We start from the raw sequence: 16,761 nt of genomic DNA, 5'->3' as shown, positions 1-16,761 counted from the left end.
CACGCGGACTTTGGGGTCTGTACAAACAGGCACACACTTCCCAGTGGGAAGCCCATTGAGCTTCCGCTCTGCGGGCTGAGCTCAGCTGGGCGCTCATTGGTTCCACAGAGGTGAGTGACAGGTCCCAGGCCAATCAACGGAAGGTAAGAGTTGCTTGGGGCTTGGCTGGCAGACTTAAGCCTGGCGTTGAGTTCCTGCGGCTGTCCCACACAAGTGGCTGGCAAAGTCGGCCCCTACCCAACCCGTGAGCTCAGGTCTCCAGTGTCCCTTAATTGGTTCCAGTCTGAACTCCACTGCCGCGGCAGGACCATCTGGTCCAATCTCGGCCCTGGTTCCGCGCGCACGGAAGTCTCCAGCCAGTGCACAGGCCTGGCCGCCGCGGCCCAGCGTGAGTCCCTCGCAGGGTCAGATGGAGCTCGGACCTGAGAGGCCGCCGCGTTGAGCGAGCGCAGACCGCGCGGTGACGTCCCTGTCCACGTCGGCGCCTGGCCCCCGGTGGACCGCTGCAGCAGGCGGACGGGCGACCTATCCGCAGGCGGCCATTCTGAAAGGGTATAGCGTGCAAGATCCAGATCAAGGTCAGAAACCCCCAGGGGTGGGGAATCCCCCATGTAATCGTCAGGTTCTCGGGGCGGACAGGTGACCTCTTGTTGGACTAGAGCAGGAGCTCTCAGTAAATGTTTGTTGGATGAATAAATGACTAGGTACAGTCTAGTTGAAATTGTCTGTATAGATCCATGAAAACCTGTAAGCCGTCCAGCGGTCACTCTTGTGTGTCCATTCTAAGAATTGGACTTACCATGCTAATACCGTGCGCATGTTACGCTGTGTGCCAGAACCGGACCTTTTATTTGCACTTATTACAAACAATTATATGAGGCAGGGCCAAAGGCTCCGCGCCCACCCTTTGTAAAATAGAAAGGGACTTGGACTCAGAGCCCGAGGACACGGGGACACTAACAGTCCCCGCCAGCTGCAGAGCCACTGTCCAATGGAAAGAGCGCCGACTGGGGAGTCGGGGGCCTGGGATCTGCCCTCCTCCTGTCCTGGCTGTGTGATTCTGCAAGGGTTACTTTCCCTAGGAAGTTTCTAAATCTGGGCAGATAAAGTGCCTCGGGCCAGGAAGGTGGAGCTGGAGGGGCCTCAGCTCCGAGTCCAGCCCCTCGTGCTCGCCTGGTGGCCAGCCGAGTTTGAGCCCAGAGGGAGGACGGAGAGGTGCCCTCTCCAGATGGGTCAGCATCTTCGTAAATCGACACCTGCTTGGTGAACGTTTGCCTGCGTGTTTAGGAGAGTGTCTCCTCATTTTACAGATACATACGGCTGGGACCTGCCAGGGTTCCTGCCCTACTCTTGCGCCCGTGGCGGCCCCAGCTAGGCGACTGCCAACAGAGGCGCTGTCGGGACATGGCCGGGGAGCGGCCAGGGTCCTGGTTCGGTTTCGGCTTCTGCGGCTTTGGCCAGGCGCTGGGCTCTGGCCACGTGCGTCCAGTGTGCAGCCCCCAGCCGCTGCCGGCGGGCGCCGACACCTGCCATGTGAGCGCGGGCTGGAGCTACACGGCGGTGGTGACCCGTGAGCGCCCCACCCTGTCTCGGTTTATTCCTGGCCTACTCTCCGCACCCTCCTCCCACAGTCCAGACACCAAAGATAGCTCTCTCACCTGCCCCTGTCCCATATTCTGGGGTGGCTCCCCCATTCCGGTCCCTTCCCAGGAACACTCCTCACCCTCCATCTCGCCGCCTTGCCCTTGTAGTCGGTGGTCTTCGGGGCTGTGTCACTCCTCCCCAGCCCTCTCTTTCTGCCCATGCAGGAAGAGGCTGCCTGGAGTTGTCAGGCTCCACCAGTGGGGCCCAGGGCGGCTGCAGGGACGCATGGGCCCAGGAGGGGCTCCTCGTGGTGCTGCGTGAGGGTTCAGGTCCCGGGTCGGGGGCCTTGCTACAGGCCTGGACGCCTGGCTCTGCACTGCGCGGGGAGCCCCTGTGGGCTCAGAAGGTGGAGGTTGAGGGGGAAGAAGCAGCGGCCTGTGAGGCCCAGGCTGGGATGCTGCCTCTGCTGCCGGATGCCTGTTCCTATGTCAGCCCGAAGCCACCCTTCTACCGAACTCTGGCCCCAGAGCTGCTGGCACGCCGGCTGGAGCTGGGTGCTGAGCACGCTTTGCTGCTGGGCTCCACTGGCCAGGTGTTCTCCTGGGGCGGAGGCAGGTGAGTGGGAGCAGGGGCAAGGGAGCCCTGGCGAAGTGTGACCACCCCCCCCAGCTGACTAGGACCTCCCTGTTCAGGCATGGACAGCTGGGCCACGGGAGCCTGGAGGCAGAGCCAGAGCCAAGGCTGTTGGAGGCACTGCAGGGCCTGCCCATGGCCGAGGTGGCCGCAGGTGGCTGGCATTCTGTGTGTGTGAGTGGTGAGTGATCTCATCCTTCTCTAGACAAGGTCATGGCCTTGTCAAGTCTTTTCTCCTCTTTCAGTTTGGGTGGGTCCCATGTCACTCCAGTCAACTGTGACTCCTAAACGCCTCTCAAATCCAGCGCCTTCAGCCTCTACCATCACCCACTCACACCTGGATAGTTGCAGTTGTTTCCTGTCATCTCTCTGGGACTGCTGTCATTATATATCCCATCCATATGCCACCAGCCAGGGCTGTCTTTTGAAAATGCTCTTGAATGAAGCATGAAGGGATAGGGGCAGATGAGCCAAGGAAAATGGAGAAGAAAGGCTGTAGTTGCCCAGGTGACCATGATATGTGGCAGAGTGGACACAGGGATGCCTCTGGGGGAGGGTGATGATAGTAAGGACTGTGGCACTGTGGTGACTCACAGCTGGTGGCCTAGGGCCAGAGTGAGAAGTTTCCCTTGGATATGTGAAGTCCACCACCCTGTCAGGTGCCCAAGTACAGCTGTTTCCCAGGCTGTTAGAGCCCATGCAGAAGGGTGAGGCTGGGAGCAGAGGCCTTTGTGTCTAGGGCTCTCAGTCTGGCTGCTACTGATGTCACCAGGGACCCCACATTCTCATGCAGTGGGCCTGGGTGGGCAGCCAGGCTGGAGTGCCAGCCCTAATGCTAGAAGTTCACTAGCAATACAAGCTAATCTTATTAAGGGCTAAGTCTATGCTGGTGTTTGTATTTCTTACCTTCCTTGTGGGAGGCCAGGAAGGCGAGGGCTCAACAGGACCAGTGGTGGGTGGTGTTGAGAAGGGTAAACAGGCTGGCTAAGTGGGAGACCAATTGGACACTTCCAGGGATATAGTTCTGAAATTGGGGTGGGGGGATTTAACAACAAAATTAAAGAATGAAAGTGGAACAGAAGGTCCAGCAAGGGACTTAGTTTAAAAAAAGAGTTACTGGAAGACACAGATGGGGAAGGAACCTAAGACAAGGAAGACACAGGGACCTGGGAGGCAGCTTTGCCTAGATTGCTGCCTTGCCTTGGGCAGGGCAGGAGCCTGTGGGAAGGGTGGAGGGCTTCCCTGTCTGATCACTGTGTCCATTTCATCTCTTCCAGAGACTGGAGACATTTATATCTGGGGCTGGAATGAATCAGGGCAGCTGGCCCTGCCCACCAGGAGCCTGGCAGAAGACAGGGCACCAGCTGCAGTGGAGGGTGAGTCAATTGCACTTCCACAGCCTTCTCCCTGGATTAGGCTGTCATCCTGGCCTGAGAGCTACAATGCTCAAAAGGAGCATGTGACACCCTTGTCCCCCCAGGATTCTGAGCTCTTTATAGAAGGGAACTTGTGAAGACTGATGACATTCTGGGCACTCTGCGCCCTGGAAGTCTGTCAACTCCCAGCACTTCTATAGAATGCAGGGGTTGGGAGCATGAGCTTTGAAATGGAGGATAATGTGCTTATAGAGCTGTTGCAGTAATGAACAAGTTGATAAGTTATTGTCTGAATAAGGCTGAGTTTGGTGCTTGTTCACTCAGCATTATCAGATTTCTTCTAATTATCCTATGGCCACAGGACTAAATAAAGATGGTTCTGAAGTGAAGAGAGCAGCCATGGGTGAGGATGGCGCCCCGGCCCCCTTCATAGCTGTCCAGCCCTTCCCAGCTTTATTGGATCTGCCCCTAGGCTCAGATGCAGCCAAGGCCAGCTGTGGGTCCCGGCACACAGCTGTGGTGACACGTGAGTAGGACGGGTGGGCTGGTCCAGGATGGAGAGGAAGGTACCCCATCCACTGCAGCTGGCAGCTATAGAAAAGGTCTGATCAACTTAAAACTCACTATTAATATTTTCAGGCTTCTGTGACAAATACAAGTAGCTGCCTCAGTCAGTGAATAAGCCCTGCCCCTGTGATTTAACAGTAGTTCCCCAGCCTGTCAGGCCCAGAAGATGCTTTCTTCTGGAGGGAGGCTGATGCCCTCCAGTCTCCATGCAGGGACACAGACATGTTCCCTGCACTCTCTTCCTCTGACAGCCAGGCCTGCCCAGTTCAGCTTCTATGACTCCTGAACACAGTAGCTATGAGCCCCAGGCCAATCAGCTGACATACAGGAAGACAAACTTCTTTTTCAGTCTGAATCCTTTACCACCCCAGGTGTGATTAGACCAGTGTTTTTCCACCTTTTTTTATCCCAGGGCACTGGAACCTATAGTTAAACTTCTGAGGCATACTTAAATTATGTTGATCAAAAAAAAAAAAGGAGAAAAAGAATATACTTAATCGTGCTTTGAATTTTTTTCAAAAATAATTTAATTAATGATCTTCAAAAATGTTCATAGCACACCTACGATCCTCTCACAGCACACTGGTTAAAAATCACTGGATTAGACAGTTTTTAAAAGAGAATGTGTTGTTCTATGTCAAGTAAATCTCATGAGGATTACACAGGTGGTGCCAAACCTGTTTAGCTAAATGCCTTGTCAAAGAGTGACAGTGACAGCTAATACTGTCCTTCTGGTTTCAGGAACGGGGGAACTCTATACCTGGGGCTGGGGTAAGTAAAAAGATTGTTTTTGTGACCCTTAAAGCAAGGAGAAGAAAGACCTGGGAATACAAGGCAGGTGACAAAGCCATGATAACTAATGGAAGCAGAGCCTCTACTGGATCATTGGGGTCAGAGTGGATGTAGGCACGTGCCAAGGAGAGTCCGAGAGCAGATAGGAGAGGCAGTAGGAGAGGATATAAATACTACCTATCTACCTTGCTGAAAGCCTGCCTGTCTGAAAGGAGTATTTAGCCAGCATTCATCCAGCTGCTGTTACTCTGGTGCTGGACAGAGAAAGAAATAAGATGAAAATCTCTGCTCTGGGCTCAGTGCACCAGCCACATACACCTGAGCTGGCAGGGTCGAACCCAGCCCAGGTCCTGCTAAACAATGACAACAACAACAACAACAAATAGCCAGGCATTGTAGCGGGCGCCTGCAGTTCCAGCTACTTGGGAGGCTGAGACAAGAGAATTGCTTAAGCCCAAGAGTTTGAGGTTGCTTTGAGCTGTGACACCACAGTATTCTACTGAGGGCAACATAGTTGAGACTCTGTCTCAAAAAAAAAAAAAAAAAAAAATCTCTGCTCTGAATGTCTTAGCTTGGGTAACAGAGAAGCCCAGGAGAGCATCTTGCCTGGGGTGGCTAGCTGCTGCTGGCCTCCTTGGGACCCCCAGGTTGGCCTGCCCTTGGAGGCTTTATGGCTCTGGGTGTCCCAGAGCCTCAGAGCAGACACCAGTAGGAGGGGAGGGCACAACACCAGCACTTTTTTTTGCAGTTTTTGTCCAGGGCTGGGTTTGAACCCACCACCTCTGGCATATGGGGGCCAGCGCCCTACTCCTTTGAGCCACAGGTGCCGCCCAACGCCAGCATTTTTAACAAGCTGAGTAACTTCCTGGAGGGGAAAGGCTACAAGGCCCAGAGGAGATAACGGGACTTCTTTCACTGCAGGTAAATATGGACAGCTTGGTCACAAGGACACTATCAGCTTGGATCGGCCCTGCCGTGTGGAATACTTTATAGATAAACAACTCCAAGTGAAGGCTGTCACCTGTGGCCCCTGGAACACCTACGTGTATGCTGTGGAGAAAGCAGATTGCTGACGTCCTTGTGTGTCCATATGTATATATGAGACACCTGTGAACTCCCCTTCAAGTCAAGGAAAACCACTGCCAATCCCCTCCCATCACAATCCTCTCTTCACCTTATAGCAAAGTCCTTAGCGCCTCTGTACTTGAGAAACACCTGGGGAGCATGAAAATTCAGATGCCCAAATCCAGCATCTCAAACAGTGAGATCAGAACCTCTGGAGGCGGGGCCTAGATATTGGTAAAGTTTGAGCTCCCCACACCTCTGCTCAGGTGATCTCTATGTACAGCCAAGATTAAGAACATTCTGGCTCAGTGCCCCTAGCTAGTGGTTAGGGCAGCAGCCACATCCACCTGGGCTGGCAGGTTCGAATCTGGCCCAGGTCTGCTAAACAATTGACAACTATAGCAAGAAAATAGCCAGGCGTTGTTGTGGGCGCCTGTAGTCCCAGCTACTTGGGAAGCTGAGGGAAGAGAATCACTTGAGCCCAAGAGTTTGGAGGTTGCTGTGAGCTATGATGCTAAGGCACTCTACAGAGGGCAACAAAGTGAGACTCTGTCTCAAAAAAAAAAGATTGAGAACATTTAAGGTTATATCAGTTGCTTCCCTGTTTGCATTCAGACCTTGATCACCCTTGTGTGCATTCCTTACATGACTTAGTCTAGTCTGTCTACTTTTGAGTATTCAGTAAATGGAATCATTCTTTTGTGTCATTTTTCACTCAGCATTATATGATTGCTTCATGTTGTATCCTGGAGTTCATTCACTTTTACGCCGTATGGTATTCCATTATATGAATATACCTTAAGCTGTATTTTTTTTGATAGTCATTTTTATTTTTACTAATTTTTGAACATTACTTATAATACTCTCATGGGCAAACTTGTGCACAAGTTCTTCTACAGAACATTCAGAGCTGTACTGGTTAAGTCAAGAATTACTTTTATCTTTACAGGGCAACTTTGTGTTCCTACCAGCACTGGGGGGTTTACTGTGCCTCAAACATCAAGTGGATCACACTGGCTTTAATCTGCATTTCCCCAGATACTCCTAAGGTTGAGGAGCTTTTCATTTCTTTATTGGCCACTGGAGTTTTTCTATTGAGAAGTGACTATTCCTACTTTTCTGTCCTTTTAAAAGTATTTTTTCATAGCAGTTTGTCTTCATTGTATTATATATTGTAAACACAAGTCCTTTGATAGTTATGTGTTTGAAATATCTTCCATGTTATAGATCGTCTTTTCGTCTCTTTTGGTGCTGTGAAGTTCTGTTTATTGCTTACATGGCGCTTACTCTGTGCTCAAAGTGCTGTGCAAATACAGAGGTATTTCGATGAACACAGTTCTTAATGTAGTCTACTTTATCAATATTTTTCTTATATTTTCTTATTTTTCAGTAAACAACAATTTATATTTGCATATAAGTATGTCTATGATTAAGGAAATTTTCACTGACTTTAGGGTCTTTTAGTTACTCTTCCTATTTTTTTTAGTGGTAAAAAATACTGAATATTTACCATTTTAGCCTTTTTTCTTTTTTTTTTTGAGACAGAGTCTCACAATGTTGCCTTTGATAGAGGGCTGTGATGTCACAGCTCACAGCAACCTCAAACTCATGGGCTTAAGCCATTCTCTTGTCTCAGCCTCCCGAGTAACTGGGACTACAGGGGCCCACCACAATGCCCAGCTATTTTTTTGTTGCAGTTGTCATTGTTGTTCAGCTGGCCCAGGCCGGGTTCGAACCTGCCAGCCTGGGTGTATGTGGCTGGCCCTGTAACCACTGTGCTACGGGTGCCGAGCCCCATTTTAGCCATTTTTAAGTATGTAGTTATACATTCACAGTGCTGTGCAATTGTCACCACTATGTGTCTCCAGAACTTTTTCATCATTCCATACTGAAACTGTGCCCTGAAATAATCTTAACTTGCCTCTTCTCACTTCCACCATTCTTCCTTCTGTCTCTACAAATTCAACTATACTGCATACCTCATCTCAGTGGAATCCTATAGTATTTTTCTTTTTATTACTGGCTTATTTCACTTAGCATAATGTCCTCAACATTCAACTATGATATAGCATGTACCAGGATTTCCTTTCTTTTGAAGGCTGAGTAATACTCCATTGTACATTTGTAGACAGTTACACATACCACATACCACATTTTGTTTATCCCTTCATCCACAGATGGACATTTAGGGTATTTATACTTTTTAGTTGTCATGAGTGATGCTGCTATGAACATGGATGTACAGATAACTTTTTGATTCCCTGCTTTCAATTCTTCTAGGTATATACCCAGAGTGCCACTGCCCAATTATGAGGAAATTGATTTTAATTTTTTTTTTTTTTTGTAGAGACAGAATCTCACTACTGCCCTCAGGTGGAGTGCCATGACATCATACAGCTCACAGCAACCTCTAACGCTTGGGCTTACCAATTCTCCTGCCTCAGCCTCCCAGGTAGCTGGGACTACAGGCGCCCACCACAACGCCTGACAATTTTTTTGTTGCAGTTTGGCCAGGGCTGGGTTTGAACCCGCCACCCTTAGCATATGGGGCTGGCGCCCTACTCACTGAGCCACAGGCCCCGCCCACAGCTGTACAGTACAGCTGTTTTCTGCAGAGACTGCAACATTTTACATTGTTGCATGATCAGAGATGTGAGAGAGTCTGCAGCTTTGCCACAGGTGTGAGCTCGCTCCTGCAATGTTCATGGGCCCAGTGAAAAATGACTACACACACAAAAGATGGCCTGTAGCAAAGAAACTTTATTTTGTGCCACCTTATATACATTGGTGGTCAAGTAGAGACTTAATCTATAAACTTTACTATTACCTAAATCTTACCTAACTTACTCTATCTAAAATTAACTTCTGGGTAAATAAATATCAAATCCCCACATTAATACAATTTCTTCTGTTTTTTACATTCCTCTTAGACGTGTCAATTTTAACTACAAATCTGATTAAACATAACACAGAAACTACAAGGGAAATGAGGAAGTGAAACTCCTCATAAGCACATACAATTTACCCAGCATGGCTTTATGGCTTTGTTTCTCTATAGCACAGAGACCTTTAGGCTCTTTGCGACATTATGTTTTCACATATGTCAACCTCAGATCCATGACTCTAGGAGTGAGGCTGTAACACCTGTGACCCCCAGGTCTGACAGAATGCATGACTTTAAAGTCATTGTTCCTGGAATTTCATCTCCAAGGAAATATGCCCTGTGTATGCTCAGGGGAGCCCAGCTCTCTGTTCAGCTTTTTTGCTGTTTGCTTCTATGTTAGCAAAAGCAAATTAACTCTTACCAGGCTCACTTCATGTGCTTCATGTGGGGAGCTCTGTCACCCCACATACATTCCCACCAGCAGTGCACAAGGATTCCAGCTCCATCACATCCATGTCAACACTTATGTTTTTTTTTTTTTTGAGACAGCCTCAAGCTGCCCCAAGTAGCTGGGACTACAGGTGCCCACCACAATGCCCGTCTATTTTTTGGTTGCAGCCATCATTGTTGTTTGGCAGGCCTGGGCTGGATTCGAACCTGCTAGCTCAGGTGTATGTGGCTGATAGCCACTTGAGCCACAGGTGCTGAGCCAACACTTACGTTTTTTGATGACAGCCATCCTAGTGGTTTTAATTTGTGTTTCCTTAGTGATTATTGATATTGAACATCTTTGCATGTGCCTTTGGCCATTTGCGTATCATCTTTGAAGAAATATCTGTTCAAGCCCTTTGCCACTTTTTTCACATTTATGATTTTATTATTCAAGATAAGTGGTATTTCTAATGAAGCATAAACCTTAGCTTTAATTTATAAAAAGATGGCAGATTAAATTCCTGATACTATATTGTGAACTCAACAAAGAGTAATTAATATACAATGCAAAAAAACCTTCAACTGTTCCTATCCTAATTATGTTTTCCTTTTATCATGGGTTTATTTCACTTAGTATAATATCTTCAAGATTTACCTATGTTGTAGCATGTGTCAGAATTTCCTTACTATTAAAAACTAATAGATTCCACTGTATGAATGTACCATATTTTGTTTCATCATTCATCTGCCAAATGGACCCTTTGATTACTTCCACCTTTTGGTTATTGTGAATAATGCTGCTGTAAATTGGTGTACCAATAAGCAAGTCTTATTTTTTAATTTTAATTGTTTGGGATTCATTGAGGGGAGACTTTTTTTTTTTTTTTTAACATTTTTGTGAGAGAGTCTCACTCTGTTGCCTTGGGTAGGATGCCGTAGCATCATAGCTCACAGCAACCTCAAACTCTTAGGCTCAGGTGATCCCCTTGCCTCAGCCTCCAGAGTAGCTGGGACTACGGATGCCTGCCATGCCTGGCTAGTGAATAAGCAATTCTTACAGAGCTGTCCATGTAAGATGTGAGAAAGTGGCTCCACTACAGCTATCTTGAAATAAAATGCCATGATGACTTTTGTAATATTGGCCAAAATTCTAAGTGTGTTCCATTGGAGAACAAAGATCAAAAGGGCCCAAGAAACACAGTGAATTAGAATTAGCTGGTGCAGGCTCAGCTCCTGTAGCTCAGAGGCTAGGGCACCAGCCACATACACCGGAGCTGGCGAGTTCAAATCCAGCCCAGGCCTGCCAAACAGTAATGACAACTACAACCAAAAAATAGCCAGGCATTGTGGTGGAGCCTGTAGTCCCAGCTACTTGGGAGGCTGAGGCAAGAGAATCGCGTAAGCCCAAGAGTTTAAGGTTGCTGTGAGCTGTGACACTACGGCACTCTACCCAGGTTGACAGCTTGAGACTCTGTCTCAAAAAAAAAAAAAAAAAGAATTAGCTGGTGCTATTTTTGCTCACACCAGAAATCCTAGGACTTTGGAAGGCTGAGGCCAAAGGATCATTTGAAGCTTAAAATTCAACATCACCATGAGCAAAAGTGAAATCTCATCTCTACAAAAAAAAAAAATAAAATAAAATGAAAGGAAAAAAAGAAAAATTAGCAGGGCATGGTGATACATACCTGTAGTCCCATCTACTGGGGGTTAGGGGTAGCCAGGAGAATCACTTGAGCCCCAGAGTTCAAGGTTGCAGAGAGCTTTGTGACATTGTACTCCAGCCTGAGCAAAAGCTATTGCCAAAAGCTCGGCACTTATCCCTAAGGCTACAGCATAAGAACGAGAAGTGGTTGACGAAAAGGAAAGGGGAGTTTATTAATTTGCCAACAAATGAGGATAGACACTCCCATTGTACAATGCCAACAGATTAACCCATTTATGCTGGAGTTTGAAATTTTGAATTTTTTTCATGAATTCATATGTTATCTAGAAAAATTCAAGGAACAAGAATTTGAAGAGAAAAAAATTACATTCCATCGTTGAATTAAATGGTGTTCCACAACTGAAACACTAGGTAAAACATACTACATAATGTATAAAATTTGTGTTTCTTATCTCAGGAGGTAATGACATCTGTTATTCAGTGTGATACCAACAGAACACATGTAAGGCAGCACCACATTTTTCACGTCAAAAAGTGGTGTTCTGCTCTTCCCTTCCCCTCTTTGCCAAAGAAGCAGTGGCCAAAATGAAGTTCAATCCCTTTATGACTTCTGACCGAAGCAAGAACTGCAAAAGACATTTCAATGCACCTTCCCACCTTATCAGGAAGATTATGTCTTCCCCTCTTTCCAAAGAGCTGAGACAGAGCAGTGCCTGTGGCTCAGTGAGTAGGGTGCCGGCTCCATATACCAAGGGTGGTGGGTTCGAACCCAGCCCCAGCCAAACTGCAACAACAACAACAACAAAATAGCTGGGCGTTGTGGTGAGCGCCTGTAGTCCCAGCTAATCAGGAGGCTGAGGCAAGAGAATCGCCTAAGCCCAAGAGCTGGAGGTTGCTGTGAGCTGTGACGCCACGGCACTCTACCAAGGGTGACAGAGTGAGACTCTGTCTCTAAACAAACAAACAAAGCAACAAAGAGCTGAGATAGAAGTACAGTGTTCCGTCCATGCCCATCTGAAAGGATGATGAAGTTCAGGTTGTCCAAGGGCACTATTGCAAAGTAGTCCAAGTTTACTGGAATAAATACCCTGTTTCCCCAAAAATAAGACAGTGTCTTATTTTAAGGTGTGCGCCCAAAGATGCGCTAGGTCTTATTTTCAGGGGACGTCTTATCTTTCCTGTAAGTAGGTCTTATTTTTGGAGGATGTCTTATTTTTGGGAAAACAGGGTACATCATCTACATTGAGTGGATGCAGTGGGAAAAGGCTAATGGCACAACTGTCCATGTGGGCATTCACCCCAGCCAGGTTATTAGTAGACTTAAATTTGACAAAGAGCACAAAGAGATGTTTGAATGGAAAGCCAAATCTCACTAAGTAGGAAAGGAAAAGGGCAAGTACAAGGAAGAAACAATTGAGAAGATGCAGGAATAAAATAATCTTTTTTTTTTTGCAGTTTTTGGCTGGGGTTGGGTTTTAACCTGACACTTCCAGCATATGGGGTCGGCACCCTACTCCTTTGAGCCACAGGCGCTGCCAGGAATAAAATATACGACTTTCATTAAAAACTGTTAAAATGAAAAAAAAAAGAAAAGAAAACTGGTGTTATGACATTCAGCACACCACATTTACTTTCCTTAGGGATCATAACTCACAGCAACCTCAAACTCCTGGGCTCAAGTGATCCTCCTGCCTCAGCCTCCTGAGTAGCTGAGACTATAGGCACCCTCCACAACACCCAGCTAGTCTTTCTATTTTTTTAGAGACAGGATCTCACTCTTGCTCAAGCTGGTCTAGAACTCCTGAGCTCAAGCGATCCACTTGCCTTGGCCTCCTAAAGTGCCAAGACCACATTACTTTTTATTTATTTATTTTTGTGAGATGGGAGTCTCACTTTGCTGCCCTGGGTAGAGTGCCATGGCATCATCATAGCTTACAGTAACCTCCAACTCTTGGGCTCAAGTGATCCTCTTGCCTCAGCTTTCTGAGTAGCTGAGCCTACAGGTGCCCCCCCACAGTGCCTGGCTATTTTAGAGATGCGGTCTCACTCTTGCTCAGGTGGTCTTGAACTCCTGAGCTCAAGCAGTCCACACACCTTGGCCTCCCAGAGTGCTAGGATTACATCCATGAGCCACTGTGCCTGGCCCCACATTACTTTTTAACAAGCTCCCAGCATGCCAGTGTCTCTAGCAGTGACTAACTCTGTGCACCAGGTGATAACATGTACCCTCAAGATGCCTAACGTGGGAAAAATTAGATCTCTGCAATAACCTTGAGCAGTAGGCTATAAATAACTCACACATCACTATCATTCTAATCGGTCAATATGGGGATATATATGATTAGGTTACATATTGCTCTTTGTAAGATTAAAGTCTGGGTTGAGTAAGTGTGCCAAAGCAGTGTTTCCATTGGGTGGGAATTTACCCAACCTCTTCTCTACCTTCTCCTGACTTCAGTTTGAGTTTTTCCCTCACAAGGATGTGTAGTTGTTAATCTACTGGTTCTGATTAAGTTCAGAGTACATGTGATGCTTGTGTTTCCATTATTGTGATACTTTGCTTAGAGAATGTTCTCCAAATCCATCCAAGTTTTTACAACAGATATGAATCTCTTGTATTCTTTTTGATGGCTGAATACTTTTCTGTGGTATATATATAAACACCACAGTTTATTAATCCATTCATGTGTTAAAGGTCACCTGGATTACTTTCACATCTTTGCAATTGTAAACTGTGCCACTATAAACATTTGAATGCAAATAACTTCTTTTCTTTCAGGTAAATAACTAGTAAGGAGATTGCAGGATCAAATGAAAGGTCTACTTTTAGTTCTTTGAAGAATCTCCATACTTCTTTCCACAGAGGCTGTACTAGTTTGCAGTCCCACCAACAGTGGATGAGTGTTGCCTTATTTTCCCACCCACACCAGCATCTGTTGCTTTGGGAGCTTGTGATGTGGGCTATTCTCACTGAGGTTAGGTGACATCTCAAAGTGGTTTTGATTTGCATTTTTCTGATGATTAGGGATGATGGGCATTTTTTCATGTGTTTGTTGTCCATTCATCTCTCCTTGTAAGAAAAGTTTCTATTCATGGGCGGTGCTTGTAGCTCAGTGAGTAGGGTGCTTGTGGCTCAGTGGGTAGGGCTCCAGCCCCATACCTGAGGGTTGGTGGGTTTGAACCCGGCCCCAGCCAAACTGCAACAAAAAAACAGCCAGGCATTGTGGCAGGCGCTTGTAGTCCTAGCTACTAGGGGGGCTGATGCAAGAGAATCACCTAAGCCAAGGAGTTGGAGGTTGCTGTGAGCTGTGATGCCACAACACTCTACTGAGGGCAATAAAGTGAGACTCTGTCTCTAAAAAAGAAAAGTTTCTATTCATGTCTCTTGCCCAATTTTTAATAGGGTCTATTTATCTTTTCTTGTTGATTTGATTGAGTTCTTTGTAGTTTCTGGATATTAGTCCTTTGTCAGATTTCTAACAATGCAAGTATCTTCTCCCATTCTGTAGATGGTCTCTTTGCTTTGTTGACTGTGTTCTTAGCTGGGCAGAAGCTTTTTAACTTGATCAGGTCTCATTTATTTATTTTTGTCGTTGCTTCAATTGCTAGTGAGGTCTGCTTCATAAATTCTTTCCCTATGCCAATAAGATCAAGAGTTTCTCCCACACTTTCTTCAAGGAATTTTATAGTGTCATGCCTTAGATTTAAATCTTTTATCTACTGTGAATTAATGTTTGTGAATGGTGAGAGGTGCAGGTCCAGTTTCAGTCTTTTCCATGTGTCCAACAAGTTCTCCAGCACTATTTATTGAGTAGGCATTCTTTTCCTCAGTATATGCTGTTGTTTGCTTTGTCAAAGATCAGATGGCAAAGTTCAGTTCTCGAAATTCTCTCTTCTGTTCCATAGATCTATGTCTCTATTTTTATGCCAATACCATGTTATTTTGAGCACTTTAGACTTGTAGAATAGCCTGAGTCTGGTAAAGTGATTTGTTCTTATTTTATAGAATTGTGGTGGCTATTCGGGGTTTTTTTCCTGGATCTATTCCTTATTTTTGCAGTTTTTGGCCAGGGCTGGGTTTGAACCCACCACCTCCAGCACATGGGGCCAGCACCCTACTCCTTGAGCCACAGGTGCCACCCAATTTTTTCATTATCTTTAAAGTATGATCTTGGTATTTTAATGGGTGTTGCATTAAATCTGTAGATTGTTTTGGGTTGTATAGACTTTTTAACAATGCTGATTCTTCCAAACTAAGCACATGATATGTTCTTCCTTCTGTTACATCCTCTGTAATTCTATTCTCTATTCTTTTCTTTCTTTTTTTTTTTTTTTTGAGACAGAGTCTCACTATGTTGCCCTTGGTAGAGTGCTGTGGCATCACAGCTCACAGCAACCTCAAATGGTTGGGCTCAAGTGATTCTCTTGCCTCAGCCTCCCAAGTAGCTGGGACTACAGGCGCCTGCCACAATGCCTGGCTATTTTTTTGTTGTTGTTGTTGTCATTGTTGTTTAGCAGGCCTGTGCCGGGTTTGAACCTGCCAACCCCAGTGTATGTGACTGGCACCCTAACCACTGAGCTACGGGCACCCAGCCTATTTCCCCTTTTTCATTTCTGACAGAGCTTGTTAGAGGTTTTCTCTTTCTGGGTAATTTGGCCAAGAGTTTATTGATTTTATTAATCTTTTCAGAGAACCAACTTTTTGTTTTGTTAATCTTCAGAATAGTTCACTGAGCTACGGGCACCCAGCCTACTTCCCCTTTTTCATTTCTGACAGAGCTTGTTAGAGGTTTTCTCTTTCTGGGTAATTTGGCCAAGAGTTTATTGATTTTATTAATCTTTTCAGAGAACCAACTTTTTGTTTTGTTAATCTTCAGAATAGTTCATTTGCTCTTGATTTAATTTCATTCTGATCTGATTTTGGTATTTCTTTTCTTCTGCTGCATTTAGGATTGAATGCTCTTCCTCTTCCAGTTCATTGAGATGATTCATTAGATTGTTGATTTGCACTCTTTCTGATTTCTGGGTGTGGGCATTAAATGTGATGAATTTCTCTTTTAGGACAGCTTTGAAGTATCCCATAGGTTTTTATAGCTTTCTGTCATTTTGTTCAAAGAATCTAATTATTTCCTTCTGTATCTCTCCCTTGACCCAACTATCATTCAGCAAAAGTTTAGTTTCCATGGCTTTGTGTGGGGATGTTTCTGTTGGAATTGAGTTCCCCTTTAATTTCATTGTAGTCTGTAAAAGTAAGAGTTACGATTTCTATATATTTTTTGTTGATGTTTGATTTGTGACCTAAGATATGATCAATCTTGAAGAATAGTCCATGAGTTGATGAGAAGAACATATAGTCAATAGTATTGGGGTGAAATGTTCTGTGTATGTCTGCTAAGCCCATTTGTTCTAGAATTGTATCTAAGTCCACTGTTTCTTTGCTTAGTTTCTGCTTGGAGCATCTGTCCAGTTCTGTCAGTGTCAGTGGGGTATTGGCAGTGTTTTGTTTATCATATTATTCAGACCAAGTAGGGTTTGGTTTATTAACTTGGGAGTGTATAAGTTGAGTGCATAAATATTTAGTATTGAATTGTCTTCTTATTGGATTATTCCCTTAACTAGTATATAGTGTCCATCTTTGTATTTATTTAATTTTGTTGCTTTAAAGTCAATAGTACAGCACACAGATTGCAACTCCTGTTTTATTTTGATTTCCATTTGCATGAAATATTGTTTTCCACCTTTTCAACCTGAGTTTTGATTTGTTC

At 45.6% G+C, this 16,761-nt stretch overlaps 1 protein-coding gene across 2 annotated transcripts; it reads left to right on the top strand.

Moving 5' to 3' along the window:
• Positions 1–156: 156 nt before the first annotated feature.
• On the top strand, positions 157–10,047 carry RCCD1 (RCC1 domain containing 1). 2 transcript variants are annotated; one of them, XM_053581917.1, is made up of 8 exons: positions 157–578; positions 1,311–1,570; positions 1,809–2,199; positions 2,277–2,398; positions 3,495–3,593; positions 3,955–3,996; positions 4,902–4,931; positions 5,874–10,047. In XM_053581917.1, exons 2-8 carry the CDS (start codon positions 1,405–1,407, stop codon positions 6,023–6,025), a joined length of 1,002 nt encoding a protein of 333 aa, XP_053437892.1. In that variant the 5' UTR covers positions 157–578; positions 1,311–1,404; the 3' UTR covers positions 6,026–10,047. The 2 variants fall into 2 exon arrangements, with proteins under 2 accessions (XP_053437892.1, XP_053437891.1); XM_053581916.1 differs by having other exon boundaries at positions 162–578; positions 3,955–4,119.
• The last annotated feature ends 6,714 nt before the right edge of the window (positions 10,048–16,761 follow it).

This window comes from Nycticebus coucang, chromosome 2 (genome assembly GCF_027406575.1).
Source record: "Nycticebus coucang isolate mNycCou1 chromosome 2, mNycCou1.pri, whole genome shotgun sequence".
Lineage (NCBI taxonomy): Eukaryota > Metazoa > Chordata > Mammalia > Primates > Lorisidae > Nycticebus > Nycticebus coucang.
The sequence above is the reverse complement of the archived record's forward strand: the minus strand, read 5'-3'. Positions and strand labels throughout refer to the sequence as shown.

Excerpts from the sequence above, each read along its gene's own strand:
- RCCD1 (XM_053581916.1), top strand. The coding sequence starts at position 1,405 with ATGGCCGGGGAGCGGCCAGGGTCCTGGTTCGGTTTCGGCTTCTGCGGC. Across the intron at positions 2,200-2,276 it reads TTCTCCTGGGGCGGAGGCAG|GCATGGACAGCTGGGCCACG; the intron begins GTGAGTGGGAGC and ends CTCCCTGTTCAG. Across the intron at positions 4,120-4,901 it reads GCACACAGCTGTGGTGACAC|GAACGGGGGAACTCTATACC; the intron begins GTGAGTAGGACG and ends TTCTGGTTTCAG.